At 45.6% G+C, this 10878-nt stretch overlaps 1 protein-coding gene across 1 annotated transcript; it reads left to right on the top strand.

Moving 5' to 3' along the window:
* The first annotated feature begins 1828 nt into the window (after positions 1-1828).
* On the top strand, positions 1829-9548 carry DEFB1 (defensin, beta 1). Its single transcript, XM_011961502.1, has 2 exons — positions 1829-2035; positions 9297-9548. Exons 1-2 carry the CDS (start codon positions 1975-1977, stop codon positions 9440-9442), a joined length of 207 nt encoding a protein of 68 aa, XP_011816892.1. The 5' UTR covers positions 1829-1974; the 3' UTR covers positions 9443-9548.
* Positions 9549-10878: the final 1330 nt, after the last annotated feature.

Genomic DNA, 10878 nt, shown 5'->3' with positions numbered 1-10878 from the left:
CATTCTTTTGAGTTTCTGATAAGTCTTTCCAAAAGAGGCAATCAGAATATGCATGTATCTCTGGGAGCAAAAAGATGACTTGAATAGAAAAAGAGGCAGATTGGCCCTGAGCAGTTCCCAGCTTGAAGCGGCCCAAGATATTTTTCTTTCACAATCTTATTGAACCCACACCCAGTGTAATAACCTGGAAGCCTCCTCAGGAGTCGGTCAGCACAGAGGCTAGGGAATGAGGCTTTCCAGGCTATTACACCAGTTTTCCATTTACCGGCTGGGTGACCTTGGGCAATTGGTTTCAATTCTCTGCACCTCAGCGTTTTTCTTCTCTCACATGAGGATAATATGGCCTGGTCAAAGAATCATAGTGTGGGTTCAGTAAGACAGAAAGAAAGGGACAGAAACAGATCTGATGGAATCCTGTAACTAGCTCATCGCGGCAGTTCACAGAGGGTGTTTGGGAGGAACTTGGAAGAGGCTGAACCGCGTCTCACCCAGAAGCAGCAAGGAGACCTGTGTTTCGGTTCTTTCTTTTCTCTTTCCACAATCTCACTGCTCCGAGGTCAGGCACGGCTCAGCCTCTTCCAAGTTCCTCCCAAACACCCTCTGTGAACTGCCTCAATGAGCTAACTGCAGGATCCCGCCGTATCTTTCTGTCTCTGTCTCTCTGAATCTATTTCTCTCTATCTCTCTCTCTCTCTATTTCCACCTCTCTCTGTCTCTGTTTCTCTCTGTTTCTCTGTGTCTCTCTGCTGTTTCTCTGCATGTCTCTGTCTCTTCCTCTGTCTCTGTTTCTGTTTGTCCATCTTTCTGGGTCTCTGTCTTTCTCTGGCAGGGGTGCAGTGGGAGTATATGGCAGGTGCATGTTTGGGTGCAGAACAGCGTTCTGCCAGGGGTGGAGTGGTTGAGGGTCAGTTCACTCTGGGTGTCTCATGCCATGTGGCTGCAGCATGGGGTTCTCATCAGACCACCATGATGATGTAGGGTGGATGTCATTCCTGGAAACTGAGCCTCAAGCTGGGTTTTCCAGCAATGCCACCACCCCCGCCAACCCTGATATCCTCCGAATAAACTCTTCCCTTCCTTGGTCAGCAAGAGCCAGCATCTGCTGCTTGAAAATAAGCCGTGGAGACATCAGGAAAGCTGTTCACAGAATTACAATGAAAATCAGTGATAAATGAAATGTTTCTTAAATCTTTCGAATCCAGGAAAACCTGAGGGATACTTGGAGAGTCGCTAGCAGCATCCCAGTCTGGCAGTTGCAGCTCTGCAGGGTGGGCCCAGGCTGGACCAGACCCTCGACCTCCAAGGGCCACACTGGGGGCTCACTTTCTGAGGAGTACCCTTTGGAAACATCCCAAGAACACGTCTAGAGGGAAAAGAGGAAGTTTGGTCCATCGAGGAGAGTGTTCTGTGGAAGGGGAGAAATGAGAAGGTAGCCTTGGCCAGAAGAAGAAACTTCATTACAACAAGCTCCGCCTTTGCAAGGGAAGAGGGTGAAGTTTGAGGTTATCTTGCAGGAAGACAATCAAATTAAAGAGACCAACACCAGCTTAGAGCCAGGTGGCCCCGTGCTCAGAGCTTCCCTGTGGCTCTCCTCCATGGGATCCAGAAGGAGGGATTCCAGTGTGAACTGCCTTTTCCAGAAACCCCATCAGAACTGCCTAACCTAGAAAACCAAACAGGAGGAGCTGGCACCAAACAGGAGGGCTCCAGGCTGAAAGCTAAATCCAGCGGCAGCCAGATGGAGACAACGTGCCATGTGACTGCCAACTGCTCAGGGCAAATGACACCAGGGGTTAGCGATTAGAAGTTCACCCTTGATTGTGGCACCTCCCTTCAGTTCCATCGACGAGGTTGTGCAATCCACCAGTCCTATAAATACAGCAACACTCCAGCCTCTGGAAGCCTCTGTCAGCTCAGCCTCCAAAGGAGCCACTCCTCCGTTCCTGAAATCCTGGGTGCTGCCTGCCAGGCGCCATGAGAACTTCCTACCTTTTGCTGTTTACTCTCTGCTTACTCTTGTCTGGGATGGCCTCAGGTAAGCTCTAGTACCTGCTAGAGTTTCCCATCCCCAGGACTGGGGACACTGGGGATGATATGATCATCAGATGGCTGCCTCTGTGTCACAAGGGAGGAGGGACAAGCAGCAGGAAAGCATCCTGTGGTTGAGTGGGCTGCAGTTGGCAGAAGGCAGCAGGCAAGCTGTGCCAAGCCTTCAGGGTCTGTGAGCAGCCAAGGAGTGAGCATGGCAGGGTCATGGAGCTTGTCACAGGCAGCTGCCTGCATCCTTGTCCTGGACATGTAAACAGCATTCTATGTAGATGAGATTGCTGCTCCCCCTGCAAGACGGCTCCCCACACTGCGAGGCCAGCTTCCTGTGCAGAGAGAAGGGCCGGCCCCATCCTCTGCCCAGGTCACTGGGTGCAGCCTCCTGGGGTGCCCTAGTACAGGTGAGGTGCTCCTGCCCCACCCACCAGGCCAGCTCAGCCGGTGCCTTGGACTCACCTCATGTGCAGGCAGGGAGGATCCACAGGCGGTCCTCTCCCTCGCCTGAGAAATGCATCCAGATTCTCCAGGCTAGCGGTCTCCCCAGTCAATAGGAGGGGGCTTCCTGTGAGCCAGGTGGATGTCAGCTTCTCTGGCCCAAAGCAGCCATGACCCTGACATGATGGTGGGACGCTGCAGGAGGAATCGGGGACATGTTTTATCCCAGCCCTATCCCTTGCTCACACAAGTCACATGGTGCTAAACCTTGGTTTATGCATCTGCAGAATGAGGGGCTGGGACGGATGACCCTAAAAGCACTCCAGTTCGGACAGCCTCTGTAAGATCCTATTGTAAGTCTCTCTAGGCCATCACTTTATCCAACAGATAGGCCTAATTTACTCTAATTATGCCTCAGTTTTTCCATCTGAAAGCTGAGTACGAAAGCGTTCTAAATGCAGAACTTTTCATGCTGCCAGTTGCTGCCATGTGTTTTTTTGGTTTTTGATTTCTGTTTTTTTTGTTTTGTTTTGTTGTTTGTTTGTTTGTTTGTTTTGAAACAGGGTCTCACTCTGTCACCCAGGTGGGAGTGCAGTGGTTTGATCTCGCCTCACTGTAGCCTCTGCCTCCTGAGCTCAAGCCGTCCTCCCACCTCAGCCTCCCAAGAAACTGCAACCACAGGCATGCACCACCACACCTGGCTAATTTTTTTATTTTTAGTTTTTGGTAGAGATAAGGTCTTACTGTGTTGCCCAGGCTGGTCTCAAACTCCTGAGCTGAAGCGATCCTCCTACTTCAGACTCCCAAAGTTCTGGGATTATAAGCATGAGCCACTCCACCAAGCCTACCATGTTTGTTTTTTTTTTTTTTTCTTGTTTTGTTTTGGTTTTGAGACAGAGTCTCGCTCTGTTGCCCAGGCTGGAGTGCAGTGGCACAATCTCAGCTCACTGCAACCTCCGCCTCCCAGGTTCAAGCAATTCTCCTGTCTCAGCCTCCTGAGTAGCTGAGATTACAGGTACATGCCACCAAGCCTGGCTAATTTTTGTATTTTTTAGTAGAGATGGGGTTTCACCATATTGCTCATGCTGGTCTTGAACTCCTGACCTCACGATCTGCCCACCTCAGCCTCCCAAAGTGCTGGGATTATAGGTGTGAGCCACCGTGCTCAGCCCATGTTTTCTTTAAAAGAATAGAAAATATTACTTCATGCCATGTAGTAAAAGTAGATGCTGTTTAATTATACCCTTATTTCAGTTTGGGGTGTGTGCATATGTTTTTTACTGTGTAGCAGTGAGAAATTTCTGGTTCAGTCCAAACTCAAAAGAGTTTGAAAGACACTTTGTTAATATAAAGAATGTTTGTTTTCAGTCTCTTATATCTAAATTGAATTATGAGAAGCTATTCTCAAGCCTGCCCAGTCACAACTCCCTCCTTCCCCCAAGAATAATCACTTACTTGACTTTTATGGTGATAACTTTTCGTATTCCTTATATTTTTACCACACTAATATTCAGGTTGAATAGTACAGCTTGGTTTGTGCACACATTTCTACTGGCCAGTAGGTGCCCCTTATGCCTCTCTATTTCTACATGCTGAAAAGTTGCATTACTGGATCATAAGATATGCATATATTCAATTGCATTGGACAATGCCAAACTGTTTCCCAAAATTGTTTACACCAACTTGCACTCCCACAAGCAGTGAATAAGAGTTCTTCTTGCTTTGTATCCTTGCCAACATTTGATAACATCAATTATTTTTAAATTTTAGCCACCTGGTGAGTGTAGCAATAGCTCATTGGAGTTTTAATTTGCATTTCCCTGATAAATAATAAGCTGGGCCTTTTTATATATAGTTACGGGCAACTGAGTTACTTTTTGTAAAATGCCTGTTTGTCTTTTGCCCGTGTTTTCTATCAGATTATCTGTCTTTTCTTACTGATCCGTAGTTCTTTATGTAGTTTGTATGCAAGTCTTTTGTCAATTATATACATTACAAGTATCTTCTCTTGCTTTGTGTTTTGGTTTTTCACTCTCTTAGTGGAAACTTTCCTGGAACAGAGGCTTTCATCATGATTTCAGTGTAGTCGAATGTGTCTCGTCTTTGTCCCTAAGGTTACTGCGCTTTGGATCTTGTTTAAGAAGATTTTTTTTACGTCAAAGACGTGAAGATAGTCCCCAGTATTGTCTTCTAAAAGCTTATCTTTTTTCTTTTTACATTTAGGCTTATAATCCATCTGGCAATGGGGTGTTTGTGTGTGTGTGTGTGTGTGTGTATGTGTATGTGCGTGCGTGTGTGTGTCTTCGGTGTAAAGTAAGGGTCAAGTTTTTTTTTCTTTTTTTTTTTTTTACCCAATATGAATATCTGATTGTCCAGAACCAACTATTTTTTTTGAGACTGGGTCTCGCTCTGTCACCCAGACTAGAGTGCAGTGGCGCGATCTTGGGTAACCGCAACCTCTGCCTCCCAGGTTCAAGCGATTTTCCTGCCTCAGACTCCCGAGTAGCTGGGATTATAGGTGTCTGCCACCATACCTGGCTAATTTCTGTATTTTTAGTAGAGACCAGGTTTCACCATGTTGGCCAGGCTGGTCTCACACACCTGACTTCAAGTTATCTGCCCGCCTCTGCCTCCCAAAGTGCTGGGATTACAGCCATGAGCCAACATGCCCAGCCCGGAACCAACTGTTGATAAGACTATTTTTCCCCACTATTCTGCTGAGCCATTACTATTCTACATCAGTTCTCCATGTAGGCATGAGCCTCTTTCTATGCTCTTTATCTTATTCCATGTGGACATTTTTCTGTCTTTGTGCCATCGGCACACTGCCTTACTTACAGTGGCTCTATAATTAGTCTTGAAATACAGTGAAGCAAGATCTCCCACCTTTTTCCAAATGTGTCTTGGCTATTCTTGGCCCTTTGAATTTCCAAATAAAGTTCAGAATCAGCTTGTCAAATTAGAACCTCTGGGGATTCCCATGGTGTTTGTTTGAACCAGAAGATTAATTTTTTTAAAAAAGTAATCTTCAAATGTTTGAACAGAGCATGTCCACTCATTTAGGTCTTCTTTATTTCAAAATGTTTTATGCCTTCATAATAACCTTTTTATGTTGGTAGGATGTGATGTTCCTGCTTTTGTTTCTGTCCTTCTCTCAAATCTTGACCTAGTAATTCTTTACTGCTGGTTCTCTGATCCCTACAAAGTGCACGCGTGTGTGTGTGTGTGTGTGTGTGTGTGTGTGTATGATATTCTAGCTGTTCTTTTTGGGCTGCCTGGTCCACAATTATTGGAAAACAAAAAGCTTCAGAAGCCTTTAGATTACACAAACATCTCTTAAGAAGCATGTAACAGAAACAGACACGTGCACAGTGAAATCTAACACACGGGGGAAGGCAAATGTCATGAAAAAAATGGTAAAGGCAAGTGCTTTTAAAAGGCCCCTAGACTGAAAGTAGCATAGACTGCTCCAGCAGGAAGGAACTTCAATATTCCAGACCAAAGGTTCTAAAAGTATGGCCTCTGGACCAGAAGCTTCGGTGTCACCTGGGAGCTTGTTTTAAAATGCAAAGTATCAGCCCCACCCCAGACCCACTCAGATGCTGAGGCTTGGAATATGATCTTGTCATCCAGGTAATGAGCATAGTACCCCACAGCTAATTTTCCTTACTCCCCTCCCTCCCTTCCCCTCTGGTAGCCCCCAGTGTCTCAGTGTTTAGCCCCCACTTATAAGTGAGAACATGTGATATTTGGCTTTCTTTTCCTGTGTTAATTTGCTTAGGATATTGGCCTCCAGCTGCATCCGTGTTGCTGCAAAGGACATACTTTCATTCTTTTTTATGGCTGTATAGTCTCCTCTATTTTAAATTTGAGAAGCTGGGGGCCTAGAAATGTTAAGTGGTTTGCAAAAGATCACACAGTAGATTAGTTGTAGAACACAAAATGTAACCAAAGTACCCTGACACTAATTTTGCTGCAATTTCTTTTGTGTCCCATAATGTACTATATCCTGGAAGGTAATGCCAGAAATTAGTTCTGGTTATGCACCATGACACCGCAGTCAAGCAGCAGTGTGGTGAAGTGAAATGAGAACTGAAGTGAGGTCAAGAGGCATCCATTCTGGTCTTGGGTTGGTCTTTGACCAGCTACATGCTCTGGGGACATCACTGGACTCTGTTCCTTCATCTGGGGAGAGGATCACAGAGAAGTTGAAGTAACTGAGCTCTGAAGTCCATCTTGGCTCTAAAAAGCTACACCCATATTAAATTTGGGCCTCCTCTGCTTACTCAGCATGTATATATACCCAACAATCTGATTACTGAAAAGAACAATCAAGAACAAGGATGTGCAGACCTTCACAATTTCAAAGTGCTTTCAAATTTATATGGTCAATCTAAACAGATAATCACTTGGAGAGGTTTCATCTTGCAGTGTGGGCTGGAGTAGGCATCCTCTAAGTATCTTTCCAGCAGAGAGCCTCCAGTACAGGGAGACTAAAGCAGAAAGTGGATAATTTGGCAGAGTCTAGATGGTCATGATCTTACTTGAGGCCAAAATTGTGGTGAGATTATTAAAACATAGTACAATCCCAGACATTATCATTAGGAATCAATCAGAGAAAAAGAATATAGCTGGCAATCAGGAGACTGTGTTTTGTGTGAACAAAGGAGTGGCCTTGGCCCAAGACGCCTCCCTGAGTAATGGGATGGAAGAGCCGAAGTGTCTCTCAGTTCTCTTCCATCTCCACAGCAACACACAAAAATTATTCTTTTCTCATTGTCCTCAATGCCTGGTTTCCGGACCCTTCCCAAACCTCTTCACTCTCCTGTGGATGTTGAAGTTGGCCAATAGACTTCCCAACGTTTGAAGCCTGGTATCAATACAGGGTCCCTTCTATTGAAATCAAGTTCAATAGCACGTTCTGCGGTGGTAAAAAGACTCTATATCTGTTGTTCGATGAATGCAGCACCACATAGTGGTGAATACTCGCAACGCGGAAAGGGTGATTTCAATTAACTTCAGTGAGAACAGCCACAGGGACCATGTGGCAGCCATATTGGTCAGTGCTGCTTTGCAGTGAACAAAATGAGAGAAATGAAGCCTTTTTTGGCCTTGGTTGGTGGGACACATTGAAGGAACTCTGTATTGATACCAGGCTTCAAACATTAGGAAGTCTATTGGCCAACTTAAACACATCCACAGGAGAGTGAAGAGGTTTGGGAAGGGCCCAGAAACCAGACATTGAGGACAATGAGAAAAGAAGAGTTTTTCAAAAGTGGAATTACCGGCCTGGCGCAGTGGCTCACGCCTGTAATCCCAGCACTTTGGGAGGCCAAGGCGACTGGATCACGAGGTCGGACACCTCCTGGCTAACACAGTGAAACCCCGTCTCTACTAAAAACACAGAAAATTAGCTGGGCATGGTGGCAGGTGCCTGTAGTCCCAGCTACTCGAGAGGCTGAGGCAGGAGAATGGCATGAACCTGGGAGGTGGAGCTTGCAGTGAGCCAAGATCACGCCATCGCACTCCAGCCTGGGCGACACAGTAAGACTCCATCTCAAAAAAAAAAAAAAGTGGAATTACTGCAAAAGCAGAAAAATAGCCGCTGGCTGGAAGTTACTGATGGGACAATTTCCATCGGTGTGAAAGCCATCTTTCCAACAGAGATCTGCGACATTAGAATGTCCTGTCTCCTAAGGTGACGACGGCCTCTTGTATTAGTCTGCTCAGCCTACCAGGTTTATGGTTTAAACCGCCCATAAACAGACTGGGCAGTTTTACAACAGAAATGTATTTCCTCGCAGTCCTGGAGGCTGGAATTCTGAGATCAAGGTGCCAGCAGGGTTGGCTTCTTCTCAGGTCTCTCTCCTTGGCTGGTAGATGGCCACCTCCTCCCTGGGCCCTCATATGGTCCTTCCTCTGTGTGTGTCTGTCCCAGTCTCTTCTTATGAGGATGCAAGTCATATGGATCAGAGCACACCCCAGTGACCGTGTTTAACTTGAATCATCTCTTTAAAGTTTCTCTCTCCAAATACAATCACCTTCTAAGGCACTGGCTAGGGCTTCAACACAGGAATTTTTTTCCTAGGGGACACAGTTCAGTCCAAAACACCTACCAATGAAGGCATGCAGAATGATGGCCTGCTGGTCCCTGGCCAGGAATATCACAGGCGACTGTTCCCTGTTGCACGGAATAGAAACCTAGTCCAGAATACTGCTTCTATTTATGAGATCTGGGATACTGGGAGAAGGGCAAAATAAATTCAAAGTAGAAAAAAAACTGTGAAGGCTTTAGAGAGTAAGCATAATTTCGGCCTGACGTGAAAGGATCCTCGATTTCAGCTGAAATAGTGACGTGGGAAGTGGGGGAGCTGGGATTCAATGCAGAGGGAACAGTGTAACTGAAGGCATGGAAGGAGGGAAGTTTAGGCTGTTTGAAGAGTGGCACCTGCTTCCACATTTCTAAAACACAGGATGTGAGTTTGGGGTGTGGTGAGACAAGGTGGAAAACTTATTTGGAAAATAACTTGAATTCCCTGCACACCTCAAATCTCTCAGCATAAGAAAACCCCACTCAGAACCCCACTGTTCGTTCCTTGGCTTGTATTTGGCCACAGCTGGCATAGCCCCTGACTGAGTAAGCTCTTCAGACACCTCATTTCATGAGTAGCCCCAAAGATCAATCATGTGCAAATTTCTGGAAGAGAAGACTCTCCAGTGTTTTGCAGAGTTATTTGTTCTGCTTTCACGAGATGCTCTCAAATCGTTGCAGCTACAAGCCATGAGTCTGAAGTGTCTGTGTTCCCTCCTTACAGGCGATAACTTTCTCACAGGTCTTGGCCACAGATCTGACCATTACAACTGCGTCAGGAGTGGAGGGCAATGTCTCTATTCCGCCTGCCCAATCTATACCAAAATTGAAGGCACCTGTTACCACGGGAAGGCCAAGTGCTGCAAGTGAGCTGGGAGTGACCAGAAGAAAGGATGCAGAAGTGAAGTGGACTTTTTATAAGCATTCTTTTAATAAAGGAAAATTGTTTTTGAAGTATACCTCCTTTGGGCCAAAACGCATCTTGTGTCTCAATTGGAAGACGTAAAGAAGCAGGGGGTTAGGGTGCATGGGTTGGAACATGTGACAGGTCGAACCAAAAAGCCTGCTGGGAACAGGGGAATGACGACCTAGGCTTGAGTGATGTCACCTCCACTGTGTTGTTGTTGTTGTTGAGATGGTGTTTCACTCTTGTCGCCCAGGCTGAAGTGCAGTGGCACAATCTCGGCTCACTGCAACCTCTGCCTCCCAGGCTCAAACAGCTCTCCTGCTTCAGCCTCCTAAGTAGTTGAGATTAGAGGTGCCTGCCATCACACTCGGCTAATTTGGGGGGTTTATTTTTGTTTTTAGTAAAGACAGGGTTTCACCATGTTGGCCAGGCTGGTCTCGAACTCCTCACTACAGGTGATCCACCCGCCTTGGTCTCCCAAAATGCAAAAGTGCTGGGATTACAGGCATGAGCCACCATGCCGGTCCCAACACGTGACTCATTCTCAGTGTCCACATAATTCAGAGGTCTTAGCAGTCTGCTCAGTGAAATAGTCCGTTGGCAGAACCCAGAACTTCCATTTTTTCTCCTTTCTGGTCTTAGGGCAGTGTGTTGGTTAACTTTAGCATTTGAGAATCTCCAGGACTACTTGGAGAAATGGCAGCCTCCAAGTCTGGAACATAAGATGTACAAAAGAAGCTGAGTTATTTTGTTGTGCTAGAAAGAAGACCTCTCAAAGACTGAGGGGTCACACCAAAAGAACACCAGCTCCAAACTGAAGGGGAGCCCACTGGCCACAGATGAGACATTTTTTCTAATTGTAGCAACTAATGATGACAACTGATGGACGCACACAAGTATATATACATCCATGAGTTCATAATGACAATTAAATAGTTTCATTTATAATTAGAGCTTGTTACAGCACCAACTTATCACTCCAGAAATTTCTTCTGCATTTTCAGTACAAACTGTGTTTTAGGGTGAACAATAGTTAAGGAAATGCCTTTTTCATAGAATTTCCCCAACTAATAAATGAAGAAGGGATGATAGAATAACAAAATCACCATATTGCAACCCTGAATGAAATTATAGGCCTAAAGCGACCATCAATGGACTGTTTTAGAACCATTTGGTGAAAAGCTTGGCTGGGAATTTGATAAGCGAGGGTTAAGGGCATACTTGATCATCACTCTTACCCTCCCTAAAACTGAGACAACCAGACATTAATGGATTTCCTGTTGTGATGTAATAAGAATTACACAGCACCATGCATGAACTATTCTTGCCCAAAGAAATGGAACCTGAAACTAATTGAGTTTCTAGATCTAACTACTAGTTTACAGAAAATACAGGACTT

This window comes from Colobus angolensis, unplaced genomic scaffold (genome assembly GCF_000951035.1).
Source record: "Colobus angolensis palliatus isolate OR3802 unplaced genomic scaffold, Cang.pa_1.0 Scaffold559, whole genome shotgun sequence".
Taxonomy (NCBI): domain Eukaryota; kingdom Metazoa; phylum Chordata; class Mammalia; order Primates; family Cercopithecidae; genus Colobus; species Colobus angolensis.
Note: the sequence above shows the minus strand (reverse complement) of the source record. Positions and strands in the feature narration are given on the sequence as shown.

What these genes read in the sequence shown, in the direction of transcription:
- DEFB1 (XM_011961502.1), top strand. Translation starts at nt 1,975, where the DNA reads ATGAGAACTTCCTACCTTTTGCTGTTTACTCTCTGCTTACTCTTGTCT. An exon ending in CTTGTCTGGGATGGCCTCAG is followed by an intron (nt 2,036 to 9,296) that starts GTAAGCTCTAGT and finishes CCCTCCTTACAG; the next exon opens with GCGATAACTTTCTCACAGGT.